This window comes from Pinus tabuliformis, chromosome Q, assembly GCF_031772625.1.
Source record: "Pinus tabuliformis cultivar Carrire ecotype Pingquan chromosome Q, CPIR1, whole genome shotgun sequence".
Lineage (NCBI taxonomy): Eukaryota > Viridiplantae > Streptophyta > Pinopsida > Pinales > Pinaceae > Pinus > Pinus tabuliformis.
In genome coordinates, this window is record NC_142296.1 from 117,557,302 (window position 1) to 117,574,215 (window position 16,914).

Below are 16,914 nucleotides of genomic sequence, written 5' to 3' on the forward strand. Positions count from 1 at the left end.
TCCAAAGGCCAGAGTTGGTAATAGGACTTGGCATATTGAAATGTTGAAATTAAATGAATTAACAATTCTTCCATACAAAAAAAATAAAAGCCAATATATGTTTCAAAGCATCAATGCGAAAAAGCCACAAATGCCCCCATCTTTTTTCACCATGAAAAAATTGCAACCGAAACCAAGACAAATCTTACTCATTATATAGACGAGAAAACAGAATATATGTGTTGTTCTGCACAAAGAACACGCCTTTCATTTCCTCTCTCTCCAATACAACTGCCGTACTAAGAAACTGAAATGAAGCCCCAAAAGCGGTTTTCGCTATAAAAGTAAATTAAACCATAATGAATCAGCCTAATTTAGAATCCATGGCTCCTGGAATGAGGAAGGTGACCCAATGCATTGAGCTTGAAAACAAACCTGACCATTGTGTTCGGCATCAGCGATGATCAAGATAATATTATATTCGATAGGATTGGCGTACACAATATACTTAAAATAAGATCAAACTGCTTTCTTCAGACACCGAAAACAATATAAATCCACGCTCAACCCACGAATAGATGGTTATCAGCACGCTAAGGAAAGGAAAATAAAATATCAAATTCCAAAGTCTTTATGATTGGCCAAACTTAATTAAATTCCGAAGATCTGGCCTTGTTTTTCATTTCATCAGATTCTACTTTGCTGTTATATAGAAACATCACCAGAGGAAGACATCATAATCAGAATATAAAGTACAAGCAATCATATATGGTGCTTCAAATGCTTTACGCATCAGTATGTTAATCCCGAAGTACCGCAAGGATGAGCAACATCCAAAATAATTGCTGGAAACGGGTCGTACTTTTGATAAAAGGAATGCTGCCTTTTCAACAAACAAACCACAACCAGAAACTTACATAACACCAAGCATATATTTTCTTAGCACCATGGATACACTGAAGATAGTCACTGTCACTATACAACTACACATCCAAGTCAGCATCAAAAACTATGGCTGCTAATTGAAGCAAAACAATAATTTCAGAAAATAAGCCACCCACATGGCAGCTTGCCACAAAAATCAGCCAACTTTCACAAGTGTGCATCTGCATCCTTACTGCTGACTCAATGAGACGGAAAACGCTGTAGAGTGTGCAGTCCATAATGAGGTTGTAAGCTTTGTGGGTCAGAAAAAAATATATATACATCGTCTTGAAGGGACTTTATATTTTCAAATCTTGAAGGCTGGAAATACACATTATCTCGTGCGGATATATTTTTTTCAATAAGAGTTGATCCATCCAGTCTTTCAGTGTCCAAGTGCAGATAAATATGTCTTTATGCTTTGAACTTTGGGATAAATTAGATATATATTCCCTCCGGGACACAAATCATTGCATTGGCAATTGCTCCAACATTCATGGAACAACATCCACACATCACTTATACACTAAAACAAGAAAACAACTCTTGTACATTGAATATCAATGACTGATCAAATTCAAGAGTTACAAAATAAAACTAAAATCCACACTTGAATAGCAATACAAATTAGGATTTGCAGAAAGCAAAGGCCACACATCATAAATGGCCTGTGTCGAAGAGCATAAATTAATTGTCCCTTTTATAGTTCTGGCAATAGCATGGAAAACGTAGAAGCAAGTTTCATAGCTTACATCAAAACAGTTGACACCGCAATAACAGCTTTTGCATCTGTTCTGGAAGACTATTAGTTATATAGTCAGTTCACAACTTTTGCTTGGAGAGGTATGCAGCAATCAGAAGGAAATGTTTGTATTGACCCCAACCAGTTCTAATGCCCCATGTAGTCAGTCTGCTAAATCTGAGAAATGGAACAAAATCTTTCTGTAAAAAAGAATTCAAGTCTACGTACAGTTATCCTCCGGGCAAAGAAATGTTAATATCAGTGTTATGCCTCGCCTCTTTCATTGATTGTGAGCCTGTCCAAGCCATTGACTGAAAAGAAGTCATGTTGTGAATTGTTTGTTGATTAGTATTACTAATAGTTGAACCCCCAGAATTTTGATTCAATGGAGGACTACCTGGGCCTCCATAGGTATCATTCAGAGGAGACCGAGAAATTGGAATAGCAACTGGACCTCCAGATCCAGCTGCTTGTGCCAAGCCTATGGAAGGAGGCTCTGAATTGGCAGGTTTAGGCGGATCTTTATGACCATTTGAAATAAAGCTCCCCACAACAACCTGCACATCAATGCGACCTGGATATATTATATCTTAAAAGTAATCACAAAATGAAAGCATAAAAAGAAGTCAAATTTATAATCTTACCTGCACTGGACTAGCTGCCATTAGCATTCCAGCAACTCCTCCACCAACAACACGGCCATCAGGGCTTGCCAAAGACACACTCAGACCACCAGTTCTACTACGTTGCCCACCATTTTCTGTGAGCATAAATGAGCCTGATAGCGACAGAATTTCAAAGCGTCCCTACAGAAACAAAAGACATTGTTTACTCCACATTAGTGCCTGATATTGCACATGAGAAGATCAGATTCAGCAAGTCCTCCAACATTTCTTTTATACAAAGTACTTCTGCATAAACAATAATGCCAGAAAATTCTAAATAGAGTTTTTGAAAATTGAATGCAAAAAAAATTGAACAGATGAAAATATAAATTTTGACAATAAACATTAGTATAATTAGAAGAAAAACATTTCATTATCAGAAATGACAATGTGATACACCATAAAATCAATGCTTCAAACACAACAGGTTATGCTATGAATTCTATACAGCGGAACAGAAAAAGCTCAACTATTGAAGACCACATTCATCAAATATCTAGAGGAACATGGAAGGACCATTACAAGAATTAGCACCATTCGCTTTTTCCTGGGTTGTACTAGATTTCCACTAATGTCGATTAATTTCAGACACCACAAACATGTTGACATATCATTTGCACGTCACAGTCAATAGTAACAACGTGCAGAAAAGTATACATGACTGGATCTAAATTTATCATTTTATTTTATGATATTAAGTGCCTAGTTAGTTTTTCAGTACTTGTTTCAATTGCATTTTACCACAACCAACCATTAATGCTTTGATGATATAGTGATAGACACCCGGACAAACAATAATGAAGTAGAAGATGGCATCAATTTCAGTTTTGTTTTACTACCCTCAACCAGTCAGGGAACTACAGCAATTCACTCCACCAAATGTACAACACATACAATTAACTTCAAATCTGTTATGACCCTCTAGCCAATATAAAGGATCACTTGTATAAACAAATCATAAGCCATCCCAGAACTGCGTCAATGCGCATAATGAGAGAAATAAGACTATATAACCGATACTATAGTTATTCACAGAGTAAGTTATCGATAACTCTTAAAAGAAATACTATGATAAAGCATATTTAATCTCAGAACATAGACATGGTAGACTTCATAAACTATGACCTAGTCATGCTTCAACACCAGATGAAGGAAAATTTTAGGGGCTAATATTTGCAAGTGGGCTCAGTTTTCATGTTTCTTCCGAAAAATAGATTTGCCAATTTCCATTTTTCCTAAATATTATTCGCCACAATTTTATATATACATAATAAAATCCATTTACCTCAAAAATTGGCAAAATTTTATGGAGAGTATATAAAATCATTAGTAATTTGAATAGTTTTACAAAAATATTGTCGAAACAGTTTGCACATTAAAGACTAGTAAGATTCGTCAATGTTTCTAAACTTCAAGATAAATTTCCATCCTTCAAATTTTCCCTGCACCAGATTCATATTACTTGAAAAGAATTTCGAGAAATCTTATCAAAACAGTGGATAGTGGAAACAAAAACTGAGGAATTTCAATGAAAAGCACAAGAGGAAGCTAAAGACGAATTCAACATAGAACTTCTACTGATCCCAATTGGATCATTATACTATTTGTCATTTATCTTGCACCTTTTAGAGTTGGAAAAATGGAGAAATCAACTTGCACGAGTCATTTTTACTGGCAGGTCCTAATTTGGAGAATTGAGGTCTCAAACTTTCTAGAACCATTTTGAGGCATTAAACAATATTTTTTGGAGTCAAAACTTTATGGCTTAACCACCAGACAATGCGGCACTCTTCCACACTTGGGGTACATTTCCAACAGTGTAAGAATCACATCAATCAGAGTTTGTATGCAAAAGTTGTGCCTCCGCAAGTTGACCACCATGCTACGAGTGTACACCATGTCAACTCCCGTTACTAATGCATATGGGGCTAGCCTGATCTAGAGTTATACAAGAACGCAACAGAATACAAATACAAACATAAACACCGAGATGCAGCAGAAATAAAACTTCATTTTATTAATATCAAAGAACTAAAATATGCTTACATACAAAATGGAAATAAACTAGCTCGAGAGATGGTAGTTTATCTCTGAGAAGAGATGTGGCGGCTGCATGCCTCTAAACTGTGTTACAATGAGGCTCGGTGGCCTTTTTATTATTGAGAAACAATGAGAAACCTTAAACATTCAAAAACCTAACCTTAGGAGATGAAGCGCCAAAAGCTTGTGGGCCCCATTGGGAAAAGTTGGAACGTCAACTTCCTGGGGTCTTCAAGAGATAATGGAATTTCATGGAGAATTCAAAGCTTTTCATGCATTAGGAACATTCATTACATGCCATACATTGGATAGCATATACAATACTCTACTAGAAAGCTTTCAAAACCAATCTTCAACAATTAGGGCACAAATTTAGCATATTCTAGAGCAGCAATTCCATATATTACACCAATTCAAGAAGAAGAAAAAAATCATCAACATTAGAATTTAGGCACTTACAAGAAGACATGCAATATATCCATCCATTACTCAACAAATAGCTAAGGAACAACTGTGAATCATCTCCATACATCAAAATGCATCCAATGAGCCTCCTATAGCCAAAGAAACAAGTGTGACTTCTTTACAAGAGAAAGAGTTCAAGTGTGATGATGATGAGTAGCTCAAATGAGCTCTCATCAATTTATACATGATCTACTAAGTCGAATTAAGCCTAGAAGCTCCACAACATTATGAAGATGGGCAAGATACATCCCTTGGTCACAGGCCGACTCAGTAGGTTTACAAAATATGAATTAGCCATCCAAATGCAAGCTTAAATGATCATGTCATCTTGATGTAGGGCCTTTGGAAGACAACGTTGAGTCCTCTTTGTGCCAAAATGTGTGAGAGGGCTCCATAAATCTTGAACTAGGGAATGGCCCCTAACTCTTCATGTAAGTCATCATGCGGGCCCCAACTTTATGTTTGGGGCACAAAAACTACTCTCATGGGCCTCCTAATAATGTATTAGCCTATAATGCTCCAATACTGACGTCTCTGACGATGGTGCTTGCCCTCCCATGTCTCAACGGGTGAGACAAACCTCCTTTGGGCCTTGGATCGGCTGCCACACCACCTGGTAAATGCTAAGTTGGCTGGGGCACACTGATCCAAGTGCATTATCTCATGAATAATGTGGGGCTATGAGAAAGTTGTTGAGGGTGTTGAAGGTGCCCATGGCGTGAAATGATGCTCTGCACATGATGGGAGTCACATGGGTCTCAAAGCTTCACCCGAGGTTGTCAATTTGATCCTTTGGTGGACTTGCACCCCAATTAAGTTGCCCAACCTGTTACCGCTCAATCTAGCAGGGGTCCTAGGAGGGGTTCCTATAAAGCAACTACTAGGTCAAGTGGCAACAATGGAGCAATAACCCATTGTCACCTAAGCTAAAGCTACCTACTCTTTACAGACTTTCACTAATGGGAGAAGTCTCGGTATTAGAGAAATCACTAAGAATAATATATAGAAGTAGTGAATTCAATAGCCTATTCAAAGGACAGACTCTAATGGTAGGGGTTGCTTGCCTTAGAAGCAAGATGTGTGGCTCTCCAAGAAGGGCTATAGGGAAACCTAGACCTAGGGTTGATGAGTATTTCTTGATATAAAATGCCCTAGACTTAAGAATCATAAGAGAATAGGGCTCTCTAAGCAATCCTTGTGAAGTTGGAGTGACAAAGTTGCAGGACCACAAAGAAACCCTAGTGGGCCCAAACAGAGTCAAGGGCTTAAGGTGAAACTTCAAACAAAGGGTCTTGACCAAGTGAAGGAGAAGAAAAGGATCAAAGAGATTGACTTTGATTTGGGAGAATGGTTTTTTGAGCTATGGCTTGGAGAAACTTGAGATTCAATTGTTGGAACAGCTTCAAAATTGGAGGACCTCTCAAGGACACACCAACGCAGCTATTGACCAAATTTCATCAAGTTTGGATGGCTACAACTGATTTCCTGTGATGCCCTAGGAGACACTAGGGTTCAGGCTTACAAAAAGAGGAGGACAGAGAATGAGTCAATGAGATTTCGATGTTTAGAGTTCCTTTAACCCAATCAAGGAGTTCACCAACAACTTTGCATGGCCCTAAAGGCAACAACTAGGTTACCAAAGAAATTTACACTTCTTGATGTTGCAATTGATGACTTATCAAGGTAATTATGAAAATCATATACCCGAAGGAACATTCGCTCACTATACCAACATGAAACATATGAAAAACCCTCACAAAGACAAGATTCAACAAATTCGCATTTCCAATAGGAGAGCAACTCCAACTTCATGAGCGAAAATTTTCATACATTATACATGTGACATAAATAGAGAAATAAATCATGAAAAAGGCACTTACAAGTATAGCGAATATATCCAATAATCAAGAGAGACAAAAATTGAAGCTTCAAGACCAAGACAAGATTGCCAAACATCAAAATGCATCAAAGATATCCAATTCGTTCTCAAATACCAATAGCGAAAATCCCAAAAGAAACAATGATACCAATCCAAGTGATCATCAAATGAAATGATCATCACATCAACATATATCATCCTCTAAGGGGTTCAATTTGCCTAATTAGGCCAAATAATGCCCCAACTAATAGGTTGAAGGGCCATTTAAGAGGCCTAGTGGAGCCCAATATGTGCCCAACTAAATGTATGGGTTCTAAGCATCCAAGCAAATGACCTGTAGTGCCTCCAAATGGTTGTGGGGGCACAAAACATCCTCATGGGTCTCCAAATGGATTGAACATGCCTATATCCCATCTGTAAGGGCTAGAAGAATGACGCAAGCCCTCCCCTTGTCTCCCATGGTGAGACACATCCTCATCTAAGCCTTGGATCAGCTGCCAAGTGTGTGGTGCAAGAGTGTAGTCGGCTGGGCCAAGTGGTCCCCGTCCAGGTGCATCATCATCGTCAAATAAATGAAACACGAGCAAGCAATGAGAGGAACTGTAGGATCCCATGATGTGGTAATATGCTCTATGCTATAGTAGAGGCCCATGGCTCTCAACGCTCACCTTACAAGTACCAATATGACCCTGTGGAGGGTTTGGACCTCATATAGGGAGACCAAACCCTATATGAAGACCCACCAGCAATCCTATAAAAGGTCTGATGTGTCTCCTCACATTTCAGTAAAACAAATCATTAGTTCAATTGAGTAAATGAACTTACAAATCATGGAACCAAATGGACACTTCATAGTGGCATACCCTTCCATAATGGGCTTTAGAAAGTAAAAGTGTCTCCAAGTTCAAGAAGAAGGTCAACCAACGACCCTATTAGGTGGTTTCAACCTCTAAGGGAGTAAAATGTCCACAGTACATCCTGTTGAAGGAAATGTAACTAGGCTAGGTCTTCATAAATGTAATTTTGATATTTGTACTTATTCAAGAAAAGAGAAATTATTTTTGTATTATTTGTCAATGAGTTTCTTGCTCATTGAAAATAGCTCTAGCACATTTTTAAGTGCTTCTAGAGAGTCAAATTCAAAATGTAATTATGATAAGACCCTTTGAGGGCATGTTACATCATGTAAGTCATCATACAAGGTCATGGGAACACCTCCAAGCATGGTCAAATCCTCTCCTAGCAGCAACGAAGTCTACAAGCAGCAAAATGATAAATAAAAGATGAAAATAATGTAACTGTTAAGTCGGCCTAGAAGACAGTCAAGTCGGCCTAAAGGAGGAGGGACAAACCTCTATTTATAGAGGTTGTCCACTCCTCATTTGGACACACACTCTCTCTGAAATCCACAAGCAAGAAGAGGACTAGAAGGATGCAAGAAGCTAAGGAAGAAAGCCTAAAAGAGCCGCAAGATAAGGAGACAAACCAGCGAAGGTGAAAAGACGTGTTTTAGGGCATTAGCAGCCACACATGCGAGGAATAAAGGAGCTGTCTGCGGTCAATACAGCAAGAAGTTATATATTTCTGTTTTGGGCTAATAAACAAGTCCTATAAGGCCTCCCCATCTAGTGAAGAAGGAAGAAAAGAAACAGAGGAAAAGAGGATTGTACTAGGGTTTCTGTCCACACACTTCAGCAAGTAAATTTTGCAGATTCAACAACAGTTGAGGACAGCGACATAAGCATCCTCATTCAGATGTGCAGTTGGGTCTACAAGGTATGAAAAGAAAAATGAAGAAGACTCTCCTTATAGACAGGTAGAGGAGTCCTGATGTTCTAGGGTGTCCCAACTTAGACAAGCAACAGAAAAGGACGAAGTACTAAGGAGCAGAAGTGTCAGAAGACAAAGGTCCATGTGTTGGAAGTGATAATGCAAAAAGAGGAAGCATTTGACTTATGCTTGGAGGATATCCTAGTCAAGGGTCTAGGGTTTGGCACTTGTTCAAATAAAAAGCTTCAATAAAAGAAATCTTACAAAGGGTTTTCCTCTCAAGAGTGGAGAGGGTTTCTCCCTAGCAAAGAGACAAATTTTGTGTTCTTGTTATTTTGTTTTGGTAGCAGTTTGATGAAACACACATTAAAAAAAAGAAGAAGATAAATTGTAAAAGTGCATCACAAATTGTTATCAAGTCTCGGAGAATCATCAAAACACCACTTTGCCCTAGATTCTCTAACACATCCGTCAACTGGCAAGTGGCATGCGATATAATGATGGAACAGAGTGGGGGGCATCGAGGGAAGGCTCCAAACCACATGCCATAGTACAAGGGTAGCTATGATAAGGGAAGCCCACAATTGGGTAAATGGATGGAGGAGGGAGCAATCGTGGTACACGAGTCACCCCCACCTTTTCTTTTTCACCCTTCTTTATATGCTTTTTTCCTTCTATTGATTTTTTTTATATAACTGCTCGAGGCTCCAGGGGATGAGAGCATGATGTGAACGATATAGCAGTGAATACCACTTTAAGGTTGGGCAGTTCATTGCCCACCAGGGGTTGGGACAATCATGGGTTCCTTAATGAGGTAGGGGGCCAATATAGGGGCCCTAGGAACCAGGGTGATGGACATGATGATAGGGATAGAGCCCATCACGGATTTTGCCCACACACTAAATTCGTATGTCACAACCATGTTTTTGCATCTTATGGTACTTTTCCTGTTGAGAGTGGCCAAATTATGCTTTTATCTTTCTTTTCAGCTACATCAACCTTTGAGGCATTGTTCCAATCCCGACCCAACGTGTGGACAAGGGGAGAGGTAGGCTAACTCCTTGTGCACCCAATGGACAAATGTGTACCCGGATGCAAAATGTCATGAAAGGGCTTATAATAAGCAAAGGGGAGCGATGTATGTGGTGCCATGAAGCGGGACCACTTAACCAGAAATTTGGATTTCCCATTTAGTGTCATTCCTAAATCTAGTAGCCAATAAAAGAGATGCCATGGGACTAGGAGACAGAGTTAACCACCAAGTTGGATAGAGGAGACAAGAGTACATACCAAGCCCATTCTTTCTGTTGAATCCCCTCACTAATCCATGCCAAAAAGTGTCCATGAAAAGTAACCAAAAATACCCAACTACATAATGAAAATCCATACCTTCGGAGTTGGAAGGCCCACCTTCAAATATACAATCATAACAAATAGGCGAGGGAGCATATGGTTGGCTCAAGTGGCGGAGATATTGGCACATCAAGCTATCTCGTGGCCACAAGGGGCTGTTGGTTGTTGGCTGAGGACCCTCTAGGAGAAAAAAAATCCCCCTATGGATATCACCCGCAAGTGGTGGGTAACGGAGCACATGATGAAACAACCTACCAATCACATATAATGTCCAAAGTTGCATCCTCACAATCAGGTATAATAATTCATTAATGCATCTAAGTGGACCAAGCCTATTAATCAAGGGCACATTTTGACTTCATATGGGGCTTCCCTTCCAAATTTGGGGCTTTGATCTTGTAATAGTGTTACCTCGCTAGGTAGGACTAGTTAATAAATGACCCCATTAGGTATTCCCAACCCCTAAGCGAAAAGACAGGTCCTAGGTACATCCTTCAATTGATACGTGGCATATGAATGATGATGAAATGGATAAGGTTACAGGGATCTCAAGGCTAAGAGGCATGGTTACAAGGATAGCAATGATGATAGACGTCCACATATTGGGTATATAGATGTAGGAGCGTGCAATCATGGATACATGAGTTAACCCAGCCTTTGTTTTTCCACCCCTCTTTATTTATCTTTTGCCTTTTCTTGATTTTTCTTTGTATCACTACTTGGGGCTCCGGGAAATTAGAGCATGTTGTGAATGATATAAAGCAATTATTACCCCCTTAAGGTGGGGCAATTCATCGCCCACCAGGGGTTGGGACATGCATGTGTTCCTTAATGATGTAAGGGCACTCATGGGCCCTAGGAACCTGGGCGATGTCCATGATAAGGGATACAGCTCATGTTTGGCTTTTGCCCACGTACTAATTAATGTCCAGGCCATCTTTTGCATTTTATAACATTCTTTTTCTTTCATTTCTTGCTCTTGGCCATGATATGCTTTTAACTTTCTTTTCGCTGCATCAAACTCCAAGGAAACATTTCCAAGCTCGACCGAGATACACGGACAAAGGGAAGGGTGAATGTTAGTGCCTTGTGGACCCAAAAAAGGAGAATGATGAAATACAACTTGTAATGTGTGGAGGGAGTAAAAAATGTGGAACGAGAAAACGAGCCCATGCTACAGAAATCGAGGTTTCCCCAGTACTGCCCTTCCTGAAACCATAGGTCAATAGGGGAGATCCCACAAGACTAGCATCAAGGATTAATCCCCATTTAAGGTGACAGAACAAAACCACAGTCAACGCCCTTCCCTCTTCCAAGTCACCCAATAATCCATGGCCAAAATGCCCAAGAAAAACAAGCATAAGCATCGAATTCCACAATGAAAAACATACATTTTGGGTTGAATTGCCCACTTCAACATATGCTCTTGACTGATGGGCGGGGGGACCTATGACTTATGCAGCGAGCAGAGATCAAATGGCACAATATATCAGCTAGATCGGTGGCTATCAGGGGTTGTTGTTTTGTTGGTTGAAGAGATAACTAGGAGAAAAATTCCTCCTATGGGGTCGGTCACCCACTTGTGGTGGGTAACACGACCTACGAAAAAAATGGTGGTTCGACAACAACTAGTATATGGTACAAAAATTAAAACAGCAACATAAGGATTGAGAGGCCTAAAATATGCATTTTTGATCCATGTATGTGTGACAAGAACAAAAGTGTCTAAGTGTAGTTGTTCATACAACTTCAACACATTGACTTTCACAACATTATGGAAGCCAATCTAAAGGTTGGAGGTCCAACATGAACGCAATATGATACATTTCTGCCATGATGGTAGGTTTGTGCTTGTCAAACTGCTAATTATTGAAGCATTCCTTTCCCAAATGCAACCAAACTTGACCAACCTAAAAATGTAGAGCAAATTGGCGTTCATCATGAAGTGTCTTATACTTGATCTACATATACTAATGAGTGTTGTGAACCTCATTGTGATAATTTTCCAACTTCTACACATAAGAAGAAGCTTTTACTTGCTCCTATCTTTGCTGGCATGTGGATCGAAATGGGAAAGCAATTAGACCCTTCTAAAAACAAAATGGTTGAAATTGAAAGCATATCTGGAAAGGAAAGCACCATATAGCTACATGAGTGGCTCTATTGAAGTTATGTTACAAAATGTTCAGGTATTCATACAATTGTTTGTTCCAATGGCAGTAGATGCAAAGAGCATGAACCAAGGTTCTCTTTAGTAATTTGATTCAATCATGTCTATGGATGAAATGTAGTAGAGAACCAAAGTTGATAGTCAAAAACCCTACACAAGGATTTCCAAAGGTGACTAAGAAATCTAGAGTCACAATAGGAAATGGTGTTCAATTGTAACCCAAAATGGCTCCAAACATGATAGTAAAAAAATTACACATTTAAAGGCATCAATAGTTTTCTTGCATGGTAAGAAAACTATCGTCCATAAATTTTACCTACTACAGCAGAGATGCAATTATTTTCATGGAATGGTTGATAGACCACTAATCAAATCTCAAGTAGATAGACTCCCAATAGGAGAGAGTACAACCAAGGCTTCCAATTGACAAGTTCAGTTTGGTAACAATTAAGCATTTCTTGTTATAAACTTTCACTTGTTTCTTCCATCAAGAGAGTTTGGAGAAGCTCATACAATTTCTCATTTTAAGTGTTGTAGTTGACCTTGCTCTAGCACAAGAGCTTGCCATGATATGATAATATATGTCCTCCCATCTTTAAAAAACCACATATGACATATTGTAAAGCATTTATCTTGGAAGTCAAAAAGATTAAGCACTAGTCCAAGAAGACAAAATATTCTAATTTTTCAAATGCTCATTCTCCTTCAAAGGACCTATTACCCACCAAAATGGGTAGCCCCCTACGAGAAAACTTTTCCCCTGTTTTGGATAGCCTGCAAGCCAGCAACCCTACAAGTTGGCTTGACAATGATGATATGCCAACTGCTCCACCATCTGCACTAGTCACCACACCTCTCACCATCTAGCATTCCTCTTGAATCAAAGGGGGATACCACTCAATAGACACATTGATCATTTTGCAATCAGGTGGTTTGACTTAATGTTTTAGGCATTTAGTATCGATAAAAGGGCGATCTAGAGGATTGACCAATATTGACTATAAACTTGTTCTCTCACATTATCAAGGGGGTTAATTCTTAGCCCTGGTCAAGTAGGACCCCCCTAAGGCCATAGGGTTATAGGACGGGTAATACTTGAAAAACCTAGATTAAAATAGTGTGATCACTCTCCCTTTACCATACTTCACACTTTCCATGTCACATTATAAATCCTTGATACCATCTCCATTCCTCGGATTTGTTAATCTAGGTTGTTATTGATGTCAATATGGCGGTGTTGAAAATGGCAAATGTCCTGGTGATCCATGCCCTAAACCTTGATGTAACCCTAACCCTATCATAGATTATTAAAACCCTAAATTTCTACCTCAACCATAATAGCTAGTGAAAGCCCTAAAAAGTTGCAACACTAAAACCCTAACCCTAGGTGCAAAGCCCTAAGATCTAAGTTAACCCCTGATTGAATCCATCCCTAAAAACCCTAGCCAAACCCTAACTCTAAAACCTTGTACTTTAAGTTATTACATCAAATCCTAAATATATATCATTTTAATGGGACCCATTAACTCTTGCCACAAATTTCCTAATTCACTAAATCATCAATTTACTTGATAAAAACAAATCACGTGACACTTTACCAATTTAACGAAAAGGGGAATTAAAAATATATTAAAAGGCCAAAACAAGTATATACATATCCAAAAGCCGTTTATTTTGGGCATAATTTTTTTTTCACATTGAGCAACTATTCAAACTTTACACGTCGGCATGACAAGTCGGCTCCACCTTCGGACGTAAACAACATTCTACGCATACATATTGGAACACAATTTCATTTAAAAAGATTAGCGGAAAAATAGAACAGAGATAGCGGAAGAATAAGGTTCACATCTCGTGAACATAAGCAAAAGACAATAAACTGAACAATTCGGACAGCATGCTAACAAATGCGTATTTCTGGGCAAAACACTTATTTCTGGATAAAAGACGACAAACTCTTATCTCTGCATTAACTGAGTTACAATGAGCGTGAACAATTCAGACAGTGTGCTAACAAATGCATATTTCTAGGCAAACACTTATTTCTGGATAAAAGACAGTGAACACATATTTCTGGGTTAATCGAGTTGCAGTAAGCGTGAACAATTCGGACAGCCTGCGGATGAAGGAACATCGGATAATTCTTTTTTTTTTCATCGTTACATAAATTCAAAACCAAGCAACGTTTCTTGGCACTTCTTCTATTTATGCGTCAACAACTGGTTGAGTAGTTTCACTACCTCAGTTAGACTCAGACTGAGGAGCAGATACTTCGGTCATTACAGAAAATCCTTATTTGCAACTATTGACTACTATTTTATAGCTCGGACTGTTGGAACGGTGCCTTAGACTGTGGTAACTCGTGCACTGCAGAAGATCATGACTTACTGTTGACTACAATCTTATAAGCCTGGACAATGAAGAGTTCTTTCTTGAACAACATACAGTGAAGTAAATCAAGAATAAAGCAGACCCAAAGTATTTTCGTTGCTGCAGTAGTGAACACATTGAAGAATATACCAAGAACATTGAAGTAAGTACCTTACACATTCTCTATTTAACAACAGGATTGGTGTCCTTCGAGTTAGTGCTCCTGAACACAAGGTAGGTGCCTTGGATTAGATAGGGTCGAAGCCCTAGAGGTCGGAGCCTCATCAAAACCAAGTTGGTGCTTGGGAATAATTATCATACATTGCATCTATTCTTTTATACTCAATAAAATAATTCTTACAAGTTTCTCTAATTAAATTGTGAAGAATCTAACTGGTAATAATAACAATTGAAAGAAAATATTGATTCAACCCCCTCTCAGTATTTCCAACAGGATTCAACTGTCATTGGTTCAATGGGATTCGGCACTCTCTTATTCACATCCTTGGGTAGGGTTGGAAAACATTTCCCTAGAGGTTGATGCAACTAAAAGAAGAAAAAAATAATATGACCACAATGAAACAAAAAGAACATCGAAATGCAAAATATGGTCATGACATAATTTAGGGTGTGGGCAAAAGCCTAGCATGAGTTCTACCCTCCTCATTAGCCATCACCCGGTTCCGAAGTACTTGATGCTCCATCTCATCAAAAGGAACCCTTGTATGTCCCAAACCTAATGAGCAATAAACTTCATCATCTTAGGGGATAAATTGAATGCTATATCATAAAGAGCAATCTTTCATCGTTGAGTTATCCGCCTAAGTACAAAGTATTAATCAAAAAGAAGTAAAAGTTGCACCAGATGTGTGGAAACAAGAAGCCAAGTAGGGTAACTCATGCATCCATGATTGAGCCCTCCAGTACATCTACACACTCAGCATGTAGACTCCCATTAGTTGGTCCTCTCACTATGGCACTTGACCATGAACTCTTTCCCCTCCATTGCCACTTACTTACAACAACACATATTGATTAAAGGCTTAACCTTGAAAATGCCACCTCCCCTTGGGGGCTGGAAGTGTTGACCTTGTAACTATGGTTGGTCTTCATAATGTACCCATGGTCACTTGATGTAATTATATTTATCATTGTAAAGCATATTTACAAATGCTCGAGTCAAAGAAAAAATTATTTTGAGTCAAAGTCTCATTGTGACCTTTAAAAGATGTAAATTTGAATTTTTTTGAAATGAAATTTTTGGCTCCAAAAGTGACAAGTCGGCTTCCCGCCAAGTCAAGTCAGACATGGCATAGAGACATGTCCATACGCCTTTGACAAACTACCATATAAAGACAGCATGAGCTCCTCATTTGGGAAATTCACATTCCTCACCCAAGACAGTTTATGGGCAAATAAGCGAAGGACAAGGGGAAAGAAGGTCGAAGTTTCTCTCTCCTATCTCTCTCTAGCATCTCACACGTGTGAAGGAACCTCTTTGTGATTTGCAGTTTCTGGCGCAATTGTTGCAAGGGGGGCAAAATTTTCTGGGTTATTGGGGCAACTTTTGCAAGGCCCAAATTCTACAGCAACTGGTTTTGTAGGAGGGGGCCAAAATTTTAGAGTGCAGGATCATATTTGGGTGACTTGACTTGGAGGAGAAGACCAAGTTTGACCATACGTCTAGGTGTATCTCTCATTGAAGAAGAAGAATTTCTCTATTTAAAGGGTTGTTGAGAATTTCCCTGTAGTGGATTTTCCCAGGGTAAATCTTGTCTCTCTTTTCTGTATTGTGATCTCTATTGTTCTATTGTTCTTTATTGTTTTGAAGTATAATTGCTAAATGATATATTGGAACAAGTAAAAAAGAAGATCTACATCAAAAGTAATTATCGGAATTTCAGAAGTATTATGCTAACCCTAATTGCACTAGAAAATCATCAAGAAGCACATAATAGGGTTAACTACTTAGCAACCCCTACAAAGGTAGGGAGCACCTTTATGGGACTCGGTCTACTTAGATATTTGAAGGTGATCTCAATTTCAAGTATGAATATGTGCTTAACACTTATGGTCCACTTAGATGCATTTATCATCTTAGTCTCTAATGAATGGTTGTTTTCACTTGAGTTTGATTTGGTCTAGTCATGTGGTCCAGAGCAAAAGAGGCCCTTAGGGCACCCTACTCCACATCATGCCCACACCATACATTACATTCTAGAGAGTATGATGACTTTGCAGATGCAACATTGCCCACTTTTAGCAGAATATTGGGCCTTTTGATGACTTGAGCAGTGGATATACATCCTAGAGCACCCCTAGGAGCCAAAAAGTTGGACTTCTCTTATCTAGCATGGAGAATTCTTGATGATGTACTAGTGGACCCAGAATTGCCCCGAGAAGGCCTTAATACTACTTGATGGGCATGCCATGATCCAAGGCCCAGACGAGGATGGTCATCCTTAGGATGATTAAGGAGGGCTTGTTGCACCGGATGGAATCCTAACTTTGGATAGAGGAGGCATCATGTTCCTCATTTGACACCCACAGAGAGGAC

The 16,914-nt window shown here is 39.0% G+C and overlaps 1 protein-coding gene across 1 annotated transcript in view; it reads right to left on the bottom strand.

Annotated features, from left to right (window-relative positions):
• Positions 1-1,430: 1,430 nt before the first annotated feature.
• The window catches only part of LOC149218519 (AT-hook motif nuclear-localized protein 7-like), a 263,796-nt gene continuing 248,312 nt past the window's right edge, over positions 1,431-16,914 (bottom strand). The window contains exons 4-5 of the mRNA XM_089384077.1: positions 2,290-2,451; positions 1,431-2,202 (exon numbers count right to left, since the gene is read on the bottom strand). Of these exons, the coding sequence (XP_089240203.1) occupies positions 1,876-2,202; positions 2,290-2,451 (489 nt within the window). The 3' untranslated portion in view covers positions 1,431-1,875. The remainder of the gene's footprint in view (positions 2,203-2,289; positions 2,452-16,914) is intronic.